The 15,570-nt window shown below is 41.4% G+C and overlaps 1 protein-coding gene across 1 annotated transcript in view; it reads right to left on the reverse strand.

Annotated features, from left to right (window-relative positions):
- Zc2hc1b (zinc finger C2HC-type containing 1B) overlaps positions 1-15,570 on the reverse strand; it is a 40,874-nt gene that overhangs the window by 7,165 nt on the left and 18,139 nt on the right. The window contains exons 5-6 of the mRNA XM_038339359.2: positions 11,299-11,438; positions 7,837-7,945 (exon numbers count right to left, since the gene is read on the reverse strand). Of these exons, the coding sequence (XP_038195287.2) occupies positions 7,837-7,945; positions 11,299-11,438 (249 nt within the window). The remainder of the gene's footprint in view (positions 1-7,836; positions 7,946-11,298; positions 11,439-15,570) is intronic.

Below are 15,570 nucleotides of genomic sequence, written 5' to 3' on the forward strand. Positions count from 1 at the left end.
AGGATGAATAACAAAATCAAAGCTTCCCAAATTTAATAAAAGCCAAAATTATAAACAACTAAGAAGTACAACAAACTCCAAGCAAGATGAACTCTAAAGATGAGAAACTAGGGCACAGCAGACAATGTATCTTAAAAGCAACATATGGGAAGTGACACACCACGTACGAGGGACCCCAACAAAGCCACCAGCAGTTTCCACCGAAGCTTTAATGGGCAGAAGACAGTAGGTTCAAAGTGTCTTAAAAAATAGCCAACTAAGCTGGATGATGGTGGCACACACTAACAATCCCAATACTCAGAGGCAGAGCCAGGCCGATCTCTGTGAGTTCGAGGGCAGCCTGGTCTACAGAGCAAGTTCCAGGATGGCCAGGGATGTTATACAGAGAAATCCTGTCTTGGGGAAAAAAAACTAGCAACTAAATAAACAAAAAATTGCCAACCAAGAATTTAATGCCTTTTAAATCTAAGAGAAAAATTAAGAAATTCCTAGCTAAAAGAACTTGCTATTCCTGTCTTGTAACAAATGCTCAAGGGAACTCTTCAGAGTCCATTAAAGAAACCTAGACAGTAACTCAAAACTGTAAGAAGAACTAAAGATTTAACAGAGGGAGCTATGTGGAATGTGATAAAAGTTGGTGTTAATACAGCTGTTATGGAATGTCACTTTAATATGTTACATTTGTTTATGTTGTGAAATATTACCTTAAAGTTATGAAGGTGTGTTACTTTTGTTTCTGCTGCAATTGTTTAATTATGTAAGATGTGTTGCATTTGTTTCACCTTGCCTACCTAAGGCACCCGATTGGTCTAATAAAAAGCTGAATGCTCAATAGCTAGGCAGGAAGAAGGGAGGGAGAAGGAGAGGGAGGGAGAGGGAGGGAGAGGGAGGGAAGGGGAGAGAAGAGAAGAGAAGAGAAGAGAAGAGAAGAGAAGAGAAGAGAAGAGAAGAGAAGAGAAGAATGAGAGGAGAGAACGAGGGAGAAAGAAAGAGAGACATCCAGGCTCAGCCAGGCAGACAGCCATCAGCCAGCAGACACAGAAACAAAGGTAAAAAGCCCTTAGGCAAAACGTAGATAAAGAGAAGCAGGTAAACTTATAAGAGCTAGCAAGAAACAAGCATAAGACAGGGCCGAGCATTCATAACTAATATTAAGTATCCATATCGTGATTTGGGTAGCTGGCTGGTGGCCTAAAAGAAAGCCCGCAACATAGAACTTTAACTTGTAATATTTTTTTTACAACATAATTTAAGAGAATGATTAGTTTCTGTTTATGGGTATAAAGTTTATGAAACATAATTGTGTGACAACAGCAATCCATAGGTGCCTGGTAGTGTGCCTTTAATCCCAGCACTAAGAGGCAGAAGCTGTAGTTCTCAGTGAATTTAAAGCCAGCCTCTGTTGCCTAGGGATTACATATTGTGGGCTTGTTTCAACAAAGAAACAAGGAAAAGAGGGGTGCACAGGGCGGGCAAGATGACTTAGTGGATAAAAGAACTTGCAGCCAAGCCCGATGACCTGAGTCCAGTTTCTGGGATGCATGTACACAAAATAGGTAAATGTTAAAAAAAAAATCAAAACACCTGAAAACAGCTATTAAAAGAGCAAGAGTCTTTGATCATTACGGAAGATAAGATGCTATAAACTCAAATTAGAGTCTTATGATTTTACATTTTGAATATAATTCTTATGGTAATCACATAACCCATAGCTATAAAATATATATAAAAGGAAATAAGAAAGGAACTTAAATATTCCACTATAAAAATCAGCAAAAGACAAATGAAAAAAACAATACAGGAGACAAAAAAAAGAAACAAAACCCAAAGACTAATATCAAATAGCAAAATGAAGACCATCCCTCATCAGTGATTAGTTTACATGGGTAGATTAAATGCACCAATCAAGATCTAGATATCGGCAGAATAGACAACATATGATCCAACCAAATGATGTCTATAAGGGACTCATCTTAAATCTAAATAAACAAATAACTTGAAAATCAAAGCACAGAAAATTATAATATAAAAAGGTCATTAAAAAGCAGCAAGAATAGTCATACTAATGTCAGATAAAATTGACTTTAAATAAAAAAAATTAAAGAGGCAAGGAAGGATATTCTACATTAATAAAAGGTTCAGCAAAGGAGATATAATAACCATTAGCCTAATACCACAATCTTCAAAATATAAGAAACAATGTAAAGGAATTAAAAGGAAAAATAAACAGTTTTAGGACAATAGTTGGAGATTTAAACTCCCAACTCTCATTGATATTCAGATCAAACAGACGGAGATAAGTAAGACACTGAGGACCAACACAACACAACAACCAACTCCATCTATCTCTATCTGTGTATATATCTATTATCTTACAGCATAAACATCTTCTCAAGTGCACACAGAACATCTCTCATCACAGACCACATATCTGTAAGTAAAAAAAGATATATTGCAGTAAAGTGTCCTCTCCTACCACAACAAGATGAAGGTAGAAGTCATAATTGAAATAAAATAGGAAAAATTCACTTTATGAAAATGAAATAATCTATTAAATATATTAAATAACCACCGGTTTAGAGAGAAATCACAAGGCAAATTGCAAAGAAGAGATGTATGAAGCTGAAAACACAAATACCAAGACCTATAAAATGCAGCAAAGGCAGGGTAATGCAAAATTTATAGCTATAAAGGTTTATGTTTTTAAAAAAATGAGAAAGAAGCCAGGTGTGCAGCCTCACAGCTGCACTCCCAGCCGTATAGAGGCAGAGGCCGAAGAACCATTTCAGGTTCGAGGTTGATTTGGTCCATATTGAAAGTTCTATTCAGGTTTACATAGCAAGATCTTGTCTTTAAATCCTTAAAATAAAAAGAAATTAAATCAACAACCTAATTTGGCAACTTATGGCATGGAAAAGAGAAGAATCAATCTAAAGGCAATAGAAATTATAACTCATAGTGGTCCTAGTAGATATAAACGGATTTGGGATTAGAAAAAAAATGAAGGAAAATCCAGTAAAACCATAAATGACTCCATTAGAAAGGGCAAGCAATTGACAGACCACTGTCTAGAAAAATTGAGAATAAGTGAATTCGGGAATGTAGCAGCATACAAACTGAACATACATCAACTCCGTTTTTACACAAAAGCAATGAACAATTTAAACTGGGATTTATGAAACCAGTTCTATTTATAACACCATAAGAATAATAAGCTACTCTGCAATTAGCCAAAGACACCTAAGACTTGTAAAACAAAGATAGAAATCAGGGGTAGGTATTTAACTTTTTAAACATTAATTATTTACATTATTTAACTTAATTTAAGATTCTCTAGCATGTCTGCCATGAAAAGCTGCGGAATTGGAGTGAGTCTGGCTTTAGAGAGAGGCTATGTGTTATGCATGTGGCAGAGTTGGAAGGACGGGACAAGCTAAGTAAGCATTTTGGGTCAGCAAATTTCATCTTGAGTCTCAGATGCCAGACATGGAGCTTTAGGATTTGGCGTTTGCCCTGTTGGATTTTGGCGTTTTGGCCCAATCACTCATCACTATGCTTCAGTTCTTCCATTTTGGAATGATGGTGTTCATTCTATGCCACTGTATGTTGGAATTATGAAACTTCTTTCTAATTTTTTAGGATATCACAACTTAAGATGTGAAATGGACTTTGGACTTTTTAAACTGTTGTAATTGTTAGACTCTGGAGACTTTTGTAGTTGGGTTGTATATTCATCTATGAGAGGAGCATGGACCTTTGGTGATAAGGAGTAAAAGGTTATGATTTAAAATAATGTTGTATCTGGGCATCAAGCTGACAAGAGGTGGAGTTGTGATTGACTCATCTCAATTTTCAGTTTATGAAATCTAGAATACCTGGGAGATGGCCCTTTGTGTATACCTCTAGGGCATTATCTTGAGTAAGTTAATTGAAGTGGGATTGCCCAGCTATTATACGTGCATTATTCCTTAGGCTGGGGCCACTGAGCTATACAAGAAGAAGAGGGTAAACAGAACGTAAGGAATCATTGCTCTCTGCTTCTTTACAGTGGAGAGAATGAGACAAGCTTCTTCACGTTCCTGTTGCTGCTGCTGTCGTGGTGGACTACAACCTTGTACTGGGAAGCAAAATAAACCCTTGCCACCTGTTTTCTTTTGTCAGGCTGTTTTGTCACAGCAGCAGAAAGGTACACAAGCCTAATGGTTAATGTTGATTGATGACTTGAATGCATTTAGAGTAACTTAGAGGTCAGTCAAACACACTTCTGGGTATGTGTTTGAGGGCATTTGTAGATGGTTGGACTAGGGTGAAAGACCTACCCTTCAAGTGGGAAGCACTGTCTACCCAGACAGGGGGCTCAAATAATAAAAGGGGAAATTATAGAATACCCCCCTTCCTCTGCTTCCTGGTCACCAGGATGTGAACTTATCTTCTATGCCATGCCCTCAAATATATGTATTGATACTTCTGAAACCATGAGCCCAAACAAATCCTGATGTAGAATATTAGTTGAAGATGTGTTATGTTCATTTATGCTGAGGAATATTTGTTTAATGATGCAAAGATGTGTTGCATTTGTTTAATTCTGTAAGGCTGTGTTACTTTGCCTGTCTAAAACACCCGATTCATCTAACAAAGAGCTAAACGGTCAAGGTGGGAAGAAAAGGGATAGGAAGGGCTACAGGCAGAGAAAATAAATAGGAGGAGAAATCTAGGCTAGAGAGGAGGAACAAAAAAAAAAGGAGAGGGAGAGGAAGACACCAGGGACCAGCCACGCAGCCACACAGCCAGCCACGGAGTAAGACGGAAAGAAAGATATATAGAATAAAGAAAAGTTTAAAAGTCCAGAGGCAAAATATAGTCAAAGAGAAATGAGATTGTTAAAATGAGAAAAGCTGGCTAGAAACAAGCAAGCTAAGGCCAGGCATTAACAAGTAAACCTAAGTCTCCATGTATTTATTTGGAATCTGGGTGGCAGTGCCCCAAAGAGTTAAGAAAAAAACAAAACAAAACAGAAAAACCAACTACGAAATCATTTCCTCCCTTAAGTTGTTTCTGTTGGCATTTGGTCATCACAGTGATTCAAAAGAAACGAACACAAAAACAAATCAAAAATGGGGATGACTTGAGCAAACGTTTCTCCTAAGATAACACATGAATGACCAATAAGCAACTGAAAAGGTTTTTTAGCATTCTAAATCATTAAACAAATACACATCAAAATAACAACAACGTATCACTTTATACATTAGGTCTCTCTCTCTCTCTCTCTCTCTCTCTCTCTCTCTCTCTGTGTGTGTGTGTGTGTGTGTGTGTGTGTGTGGAAAAGACACACACACACACACAAGATTTGGTGAAGACATGGAAAAATGCATCTCTTCTTTTAATAATGTTAATATTAACATATTGTTAATAATGTTTAATAATGTTAGTAGGTAGAGATGTAAAATTGTGCGGCTGGCATAGAAAATACCATGGGACTGTTCAGAAACTTAAAAACAGAACAGCAATGAGACCCAGCAATTCTGCTTCTGAGCATTTACCCCAGAAGTTGAGAGTCAGGTCTCTCTCAAGGAACTAGAAGAAGAGTCTTGGACATGCTCACAGCAGTTAAGCTGTGGGTACAGCCCACTACACACTGGTGGATGAGTGGGTAAGCAATCATACACACATAGACACACACGTGCACAATGAAATGGTAAGCCTTAAAAGGGAATGCAATTCTGACATATGCCGTAACGTAGCTGGACCTTGAGGACATTATACTTAGTGAAATATTAGAGTTATGAAAATAAAGAAGTACTGCCCAGCTGTGGGAATAACTGGAACAGACAAGATCATAGAGACGGTTGCTGCAAGAGACCAAGAGAAAGGATAACGCAGAGTTGTGTGTAATGGGTACACTTTCAGTTTTACAGAATGAAAGATCTGTACACCCGGCTGCTGGGGAGGCTGAGGCAGGAGGATCCAAAATTCCATGATGGCAGGGGTTTCAGAATGATTTCAAGCCTAGCCTGGGCCACTGAGTCTGTCTCTCAAAATAAAAAGTCAAAATAAGGCTGGCAAGAAGGTTTGGCAAGTAAAGATATATGCTGTCAAGCCTGACAGCCTGGGTTCAATCCTTGGGACCCACATGATAAAAGGAGAGAACTGGCTCTTCCAAGTTGTCCTCTGACCTCCAGAGGAGCACCATGGCATGTGCATGTGGACATGCACACACTGTAAATACATGCAATTTAAAAAGAAAAACAAGAGGGAGTAAGATCCAGCTCAGGGGTAGAGTGTGCTAAGACCTAGGCTTCATGTTCAGTACTGGGCAAGGAATGGAGATATATGGTACAGTTGCTCTCCTTGCAATGTGATAGATGCATTTAATACTGTTGAGCTATACATTAAAGTTGTTAAGATGGTAAATGTATGTAAAAATTGGGAAAAAATGAAAAGAAATTAAAAAAATACAAACAGTATTGTTGTCGAAACAAAGCCAAAGAAGCAAAACCCTAAAAACTTGGGTTCATAAAGCTGTGCAGACAGCTTTAAAATGTCGACTCAGGTTTTTGTTTGTGTTGTGTGTGCAGCATCTGCATATGGCATTTTGTGTATGATGTATGTGAATGCTTGCATGTGTGGGTGCACGCATGTGAAGCTCAGGGGAGGATGTCAGTGTTTTGTTCTATCCCTCTCTACCTTACCCCTTAAGACAGGGTCTCTCACTGAATCTAGAGCTGGAGTGGCAGCCAGAAAACCCAACCACTCTTCTAATCACCTTTTCCCATAGTTCTAGGGCTAAAGGCATGTGCCTGGCCACACCCAGGATTTTTACTGGGGATTTGAACTAGAATCCACTGAGTCATTTCTCTGGACCCTCAGGTTTTTAAACCCGCGATAAGCCACTCAAAAGAAACAGCAAAGCTTCTTGGTGCTGTCAAGCAGAGACTGGCTAATACCTCCGAATCATGACCACTGTCCAGAAGTGGCAGTGTGGCTGAGAAATGATACACACTGTCTAAATGGGCATGTTGACAAACATGAAGTGCAAACAGAAGTGGTAAATCCTGGGGATGGAAGGGGACATGGGGGGGGGGGGGATGAGGGAGAAGGGAAAGGGAGGAGGAGAGACAGTAACCAAAACAAAGTAGGTATGCAAATGCCATAGGGCAATTGATTTCTTTCTAGGTTGACTTTATAAAAATGTGTGCTGGGCATAGAGAAGATAATCGTGTTTGTTGTGCAGCTTACTAGGGGTAAAGAGCACAGTAGATGGCTAATCCAACCTGCTGGTTACCTACCAGAGCAGAAGGCTAGCGGAAGACTAGAGCCGTCAAGGGAACTCTCACACCCAGAGGAAGGAGACACACAGCCAGCATTCAGTTAAGGCTGGTACGCGTCTTAGCAAGGTCACATGGGCTCTTTCAGCCCGTTTCCTTTCCACAGAGTAAACTGTGTGGAGGGTCACTGGGAGACACAAGGCCAGCACTGTAACGATGGCTATGCCTGCTGCCACTGTGAAGAAACTGTTCATTTGTACACCTGACATGTGTGTGTCCAATCTCAGCCTTCTCCGTTCTAGCAGACTAAAGGGCAATAGCTGTGGATTCCTGCCGCAGTAACTAAACGGCGCTTCCCGCTAGGTCAGAGTGGCACAATCCTGATAAGAAACTTTCCCGCATGGCATATTTGCTTCAAGCTTCAACCTCAAACAAGCCCACATGATTTTTTTTTTTCCCCAGCAGCACTGGATACCATTTTAGTGTTTACTGACCACCAGCAGATCGCCACGGCAGGATGGAGGCTCTACCCCCAGGACTGTGTGGACGAGAGCCTGCTCTGACTTACTTGAACTGGCCGTGACGTCATTCTTGGTCTCCATAGCCCTGCTCTGCAGCAGCGTTCCCACAGCACTCGTAACAGTGGGCTGTTTTCTGGGACTTGCCGGGGCCTTACCCTACAGGTAGAAAGAGATGCATCACTGTAACCTCGGGTACCAAGTGTGAAGTAAACTTGTAGTCATTCAGCCAGCAGAAGGTTAGCATTATCACTGGGACTCTGGCACCCAGAGGAAGAAGACACACACCCAGCATTTCACTTAGCCTGGGCTGCGGTCACTTGCTGGTGCTAAAAGCCACAGTTTGGTTTGGGAACATTCATTCATAAAGAAGCCCTCAGGGTTGGTGGTGGTTTGTTCATCCTATGAAATCTGTTGTGTGAGGCCGGAAGAAATAATTTGATGTCAGTCAGGATATAGTTACGGAATATTTTGTTTCTCTTTACATGTGAAGATGGCTTTGTTTTCTAACCAGAACTGAGAAGGAAAGCAGAGATTGACAGGCAGCGCATGTTTTTAGCATCGAATTCCAATACCCCCAGGCCTTTGCTAGTCTACAGAGCAGCTGCACACAGCACAGATGGAAGCCAAACAAGGACCAAAGCATCCTGGGGAGCCCCTCTTCACTTGCAATGGATCTCCCCATAGGCCCAAGGAAAATATGGCAAAAAGATAATTTGTTCTTTAAGTAAATTCCTCACCAGCTCAGGAATTATTTTCATAGTATATCAGGCCCATCATCCATCCTCAGGTAGCTAAAATATTGTTGTTGTTGTTGCTGTTGTTAATATTTTGTGTGTAGCATGTGTGTGCTTGTGTACATGTTCAAGTTGGTGCTAGTGTCTACCCAAGCATGTGGAGGTGAGAGGAGGACATTGGATATCTTTCTCTATTGTTATCTACTTTATTTTTTGAGACAAGATCTTTCAGTGAACTGGAAGCTCACTGTTTTATTTGACTGGCCAGTAAGTGCCTGGGATCTGCCTGGCTCTGTCCCCAGATACTGGCATTATAAGCATGATAGGCTTTTGTCCTGGGGATTTGAACTCGGGTCCTCTTGCTTTCACAGCAAATGCTCCCATCGAGCCTTCTCTGTAGCCCCTCCCCCCCAAAGGTTGATTTTTAGAAGCCAATGTTGGTATCCTCTGGTTAAAGGTATGGCTGATTTCTAAAGCTGATTATGTTTGAAACACAGTTTGGCTGTGCCATTCATAGCCCTGTATGACGGAAACAAACTCTCCCTTCTTGTCCCATTCCTGAACAAGCTCACTATCAGGCAAGGTCCCAGAGTGGTGGCAGTGGCACTCAGGGAGCAAACACTACCATTCAGACAGATTCGACAGTGAGCAAAGGAATTCAGGGAGCCAGCAATTTCCTTTCTGTGCTCCCAGCTGCTACTAAGCTCTGGAAAACAAGACGAGGAAGAGTGCCAAGTCACTGGCTATGCTCAGGAGAGCCAGCTGGCCTTCTTCACAAACAAACAAACAAACAAACAAAAAAAAAAAACAAAAAAAAAAAACCCACGTCTGCTCGCTCGTTCCCTCAGCCCTCCTCGGCACCATGAACAGTGGCAAGCGCCATGGACTGGAGAGAACCATCTGTAGCAATGCCAGTTGTTGGTACTGCTGGACAGAGCGGAAGAAAACTTGGACTTACAGACTTCCCCACACATAGGTTGACTTCCATGGCTGTCATGGCCCTTCAGAATTGTGATTCCAGCCCCAGCAACAGGAAAGGGCTTTGGGGAAGGGGAATCAGGATGAGGTAGGTGGAGAGAAGACAGGCAAAGGACTCTGGGCCAGTGCCGTCCTCCCAAGAACTCAACAGTTATGTATGATTAATGCTGTTTACAGACAAAACAAAATCTCCAAGTCTTACCTACAAATAATCAGCTGCACAGCGGGAAGTCCAAACCTCACCGCTGATCGCAGAGTCCCTGCTCCTGACATTGCATTCTTTCCCCCACTATCTCAGCTGGACAGACTAAGCCTCTGAACCTGTATCCACCGCTTGCCTATCATACAAGTGCCATGTCTCTTTTCTCTTGTGTTCCTTCAGGTTTTGAGCACCTCTAACCCAAAGATATGTCCTCAGAAATGCTCCCAAATCAGAAGCATCTTGACCGCCAGCATGACGTTGCAAAAGAGAATTTTCACGAATGACCTCATATGATAGGTTGCAGTTGAAACACGTGCACATGGGAGACTTTGTAGAAATCACCTTCAGGCTATATGTCTCAACTGCACATGCACAGACTAATTTTGCAAAAAGCAAGACAAAAATCTGAAACATTTCTGAATATTTCTGAGTCAATCTGAAACAGCATCTTAGATAAGGGATTTTCAACCTGCACTATCATCTAGATGCCCGGACTCTAATGCCCAGTTTTGTTTCAGTGCCAATCATTTTCTCAGCTTCATTAATTATTCCTATTTGTTCCCTCACTGCGGGAGCCCCGCTTACTCCCCCACTGTGTCTCCTCCTGGTTTCCCTCCGTTCATCTTGGACAGTAACTGTAAAAGTGACCATTCTAAAAATCCATTGCACGTCACTCCGCTTTTCCCCTCCTGAGTCATGTCTACATTGCCTGTGATGACACATGAAGTCACTAATAGATGAGGGAACAGAAAACAATACTGCCAGGCATGGTGGCACACAGCTTTAATTCCAGTGCCTGGGAAGCAGAGGCAGAAGGATCTCCGAAATCAAGAAGAGCTTGGTTTACAGAGTGAGTCTCAGGACAGCTTGGGCTACACAGATAAACCCTGTTTCAATTACAAACAAAACAAAACAAAAACCCAGAAGCCAGAGCCGTGGGAAAAGGGTGGAAAGGAAGGTGGGGAAGACGACTCCCTGGCTTCCCAGAAATGTTCTTGTTCCCCCTCCCAGGATCTCAGGCCTGGCTGCTCCCAGAAATCTGAGCTTCAATATGATCAACTCCTGTCAGCCTCCACTCTGAGCTGGCTTGAAGCACAACCCTTCTAAATCTGTTGCCTTTGTTGTTGCGACTTGTCAGTCCCCATCAGAGACTGTGTGTTTGGGTTAGTGCCTTGGGCGATAAACTAGACACGTATATCTCACCCATCCCCTTCTCCTCTATAGATCAGAAACCATGCTGCCAGGTATCTTCTTGGCAACATTTCTCCCACCCAGACCAGTTGTACTGAGTCACAGTTCTTTTCTGGGTGGGTCAGACTGATAAACACCATGGAATAAGCAGGGTATTAGCATAATTCTAGAGGGACATTCTTTATATACTGAAGTCTTCATCCTGAAAGGCTTCAAACATTTTAGAATTTTTTTCCTGCAGTATCCAAAGGTTCTTCCAGCCAGAGGTAGACAACTCCCATGGAGAAAAGCAATAGTGACCCTTGGGCTTCTGAGGACGGATAGTTGAATTCCCTGGTAGATCCTATGTAGTTGTCCCAGGCATGAAAGGACACAAAACCCACAGCTAGAGGAAAGATATTTACCTGAGCTCTGGAGGCCAGCCTAGCTGCTGTTTGGGCTGGATCGAATACGCGTCGGGAAGACTGATCTTTGCAGAAATTAATGTGTCGCTGGGCAGCGGTCTCATTAAACCTCCTCATACAATATGGGCATTGAATATAATCTGGATAAGAATACACCGACAAGCCACGATTAACATTTCAGAAACCACTGTGGAATGGAACTGTAGGAAATGAATTAGAGGGAGTGTGACCTCTGAAGAACAAGGTCCCAGACTCTGGTTGGAGACAGCTTAGTCCAAGAGAAGAAACTTAATAAAGACATGGCAGAAAAGTGCTCCCGAGGTACTTATTTAAGAATATCCCTTTAAGACCGAACTAGGCCCTCTGAATGTGGGTGGCAGATATGTAGTTTGATCTGTTGGGGGGGGGGGGGCGGGAGTGCCCCAGCAATGGGATCACGATTTATCCCGGGTGCATGAACTGGCTTTTTGGAGTTCATTCCCTATGGTGGGATACCTTGTTCAGCCTTGATACAGGAAGAGAGGGGCTTGGTCCTGCCTCAGCTTGGTGTGCCAGACTTTGCTGACTCCTCAAGGGAGGCCTTACCTCCTCTGAGGAGTGGATGGAGGGGTGGGATTTGGGGGACAGGTGGGGAAGGAAGGAGAACTGGGGTTGGTATGTAAAATGGAAAAAAAAATTAAAAAAGAATAACCCTTTAAAATGTTTGCTTAGTATCTTTTTCAGATACTAGATTAATTATATTTAGGAACTCAAAATTACAGCTTTGTGTAGACTTCACAAATCCAGCACACATATTTCTATGGTAAGGAAGTACATAGGTGACCCAGAAGCCTAGGTAGGTATGGTACTAGTTGAGACAAAGGTTGCTGAGACCTATAGAGTTACAGAGAGATACTATTTAGTTTCTATAAATGTGGGTTTAGGGAGTGAGGTTGAGCTCCAACATCACAGTGTTGTTAGCAACAAGAATGTCTTTTGCAATGGCTGGATTTTCTCCCCACTTATGTGAAGACACAAACAACATATACAGGAAGGGAAATTAGAGAAAGAGAAAAGTATAAAAGTTGGTAGTGGGTCAAACATTGAAGACCAAACAAGAAAGGGTGCTGGGAGAGTAGCTTTAGCAGTGACTTTGGCTTCCCAGGCAAACCCCAGGCAGCTTCTGGTGACCCTAGATTGTCTGTGGTTCTGTATAACACCTTGTCAAATTTTCTTTCGTGTGCCCTTATCAGATACAACTGGCTGGTGAAAGACATGGGAACCGAGAAAGATCTGAGGTCGTCTTATAACATGGAGATTCTCATAAGCAGAGTCTGGGCCTAGCCTCTCTAATTAGTGTTAGCTTTGTTCTTGACTTAGGCATCTTTAAGGGATATGAGTGACATAAAGATTTTCCTCCCAGGAAGGGTCTGAGCTGCATCAGCCTTACACTGAGGATGGACGTTTACATTATCGAATAGTCAACATTCCTCCGTGGACAGCCATGTCTTTAAAGAGAAGCTGTTTTATTTTTTTTTAAAGCCTTATCTCTAAGCAGCTTCAAGAGCTTTTTCTACTTGAACAAACTGCTTCTTAAAATGGATACTCCTTCAATGTAAAAAGTATCAGCGTTTAGGAATGATCTGGTAGCCATCCTTTTGATTTTCCATTCAAGAAAGCAATACTAATCATTCACTCAATGCCTACTGTCGTGCAAACATTGCTTTTTAGATGGAGATGTAATATCTCTGCAATTGAGAACTGTGTATCTGAGTGCAGAAACAAAAAAAAGAAAAGAAAAGAAAAGAAAATTGCACACAGTGATAAATGGCTTAAAAACAACAACTGGAAAGCCTTAAGAAAGATGAGTTTAGTTCTAGAGCCTGTCTGACTGGTTTCGAGCTCAAGTCTTTACGTGCTATGTGTATGAACTTGGAGCAGTTGCTCAGCTTACATAGGTCCCCATCTCCTCGGCACAGCCACATCACCTGTTTCATCAGGGTCTTGGGAAAGCTAACAGATAATCCACACAAGGGTTTGGCCCAGTGGGAAGGGTGGCACATCCGAGAACGTTATAAATGCTGGCTCCTGCTGTATGGAAACAAGTCCAGCAAGCCTATGCCTCCAGCTGCTAACCAAGAGGACAAACGCTGAAAAACTACAGTGTGCCCAGATTGTTCAGCACTCATTCACGGCCCTGTAGAAAAAACCATCTAGAAATGGGCATCCCGCACGGTGGTTGTTTCTCGCTTTTTCCAGTTAGGATGCCAAGCCTTAAAGTAGACATGCTGCGCCTATAAATCCTACTCGGGTCGGTCAAAGATGCCGACTAGGCATTGTTGAGTTCCACTCGTCCATCTGGTCATTGCCACCCTACTGGGAGCTTCTTGCTGCATACCGCCATGGAAGCAACAACCTTTGAATATATTTGCTTGCCAAGCAAAGTCCCTGAGATAATGAGGTGAACACACTTTACAATTGGTAAGGGAACACTTGGTCCCCAGAGGCCCTAGAAGGAACCAGAAGCCTGGACATGGGAGAATTGTACAGGTAAGAAAAGGTCCCATGGCTGAGTATTTGGACTTGCTGTTTGCATTTACACTGAATTTCAAATATTCTGAGAAAGGAAAAGCATGTGTGGCAATCATCTGAACATGGTATGTCACGGCTATGTGTTCTATCCTAGTCTCAAACTGAGTAATCTTCATCCTTTATTAATTATGATCTCACAAAAACATTCTATCCTATTCCTTTTTATTGAAAATAATTTCAAAATCATTTCAAAATAATCTCAAAGCCTAGCGTGCTAATCCTCCTAGCATGAGTGGTGAGTTTAAAAGTTGGACTACAGAAGGATTCCTATGGGAAAGATAGTGACTGGGACTCACATAAAATTAAAGTAGAAGAATAAAGAGTATTTTTAAATGCAAAATTACATTGAGATCCTTGTGCAGCCTGTGAAACACTAACCACTGATTCAGGAGCCACAGAAAAATCCCAATCCTAAATATTGTATAACATTCCTCTTATAAAATGTTGCAATGGTCTGGAGATTTGAATCATTAGCAGACTTGGTTAATTCAGTAAGAATTAGGATAAACATATATAGGTCATGAAAACTGAGTCATAAAAATGGGGACTCATGCTGACAAGTGGAAAGAAATTGCTTGCAAACTCAGGCATATTAGCCCATATTATATATAAAACTCTCCTTGTATGTGCATATAAATTTTCTAGTACATATGTCTAGGAATTCTGGTTAATATAAAATCCCTGCACAGGCAAAATAACCAAATTGCAATGAAAATATACTATTGTGAAGTATTGTTAAGTCCATATAGTAAGGAATTTAATTATAAAATTTGTATTTTAGCATAAAACTCTGAGAGGAAGAAAATTAATCTAGCATGTGATGAGACAGACCTGTGAAGGGAATTCATATTTGGAGCAATAACAATCCTGCCATTTTAGAGCCTGCTGGGTAAAAACAGAAACTCATGGAGCACCGCAGACACGGGTTCACGTCATTATATAGCTAAGGTAGCCATCAACACACAGTTTCTCGTGTTCAAATGAAGCTGCTTCTCAGAAGAGGTTTGCGTTGTTCTATGTGGACGGCTTTGAATGTAAAACACTTACCTTGTAGGTACAATGGACTGAATTTGATTCCCCCACCCACCAACATAAAAGTACTGCAAAAAAAAAAGTAACCCCAACACTGAAGGTGTGGAGACAGCAGGATCCCTTGGGCTCACTGCCCAGAAGGTCTACTCTAGTAAGTGAGCTTCTGGCTGATGGAAGGCTATCTTAAGGGAGGTAGATGGTGTTCTCGAGCACAACTGAGTTTACTTTCTGGCTTCCACACCCATGTGCATGTCCATGGGCACACACACATTGGCACACCCACATGAACACGCATGCACATACAAAGAAATGTTTCATTCTCTAGTTCTTGCTACATGGTAGACATTTTTTTGCATTAAATACATTAAGATGATGCATTATTTTCAGCTACATTTTCATTAGTATAGAGCAAAAAATAAAGCAATTAGTAAGATTATGTTCTGGTATAGTAGTTCAAATGATTTGAGTTTTAAGAGGTATTTATTGTGTGATTACACCATGGCTTGTTTTTAGTCTTTTTCAAGGGAACTTTCTGGAAGAGTAACTTACGTAGTAAAATGAATCAATGTTTTGTAAGCCTTGACAAAAGCATGCATTCAAGTAAGCATTCTAATTAAAATACAGAACATTCACCCCCCTGCCATTTTTCTCGTGCCCCATTTCAGACAC

The sequence above is a fragment of the Arvicola amphibius genome, chromosome 8 (assembly GCF_903992535.2).
Source record: "Arvicola amphibius chromosome 8, mArvAmp1.2, whole genome shotgun sequence".
Taxonomy (NCBI): domain Eukaryota; kingdom Metazoa; phylum Chordata; class Mammalia; order Rodentia; family Cricetidae; genus Arvicola; species Arvicola amphibius.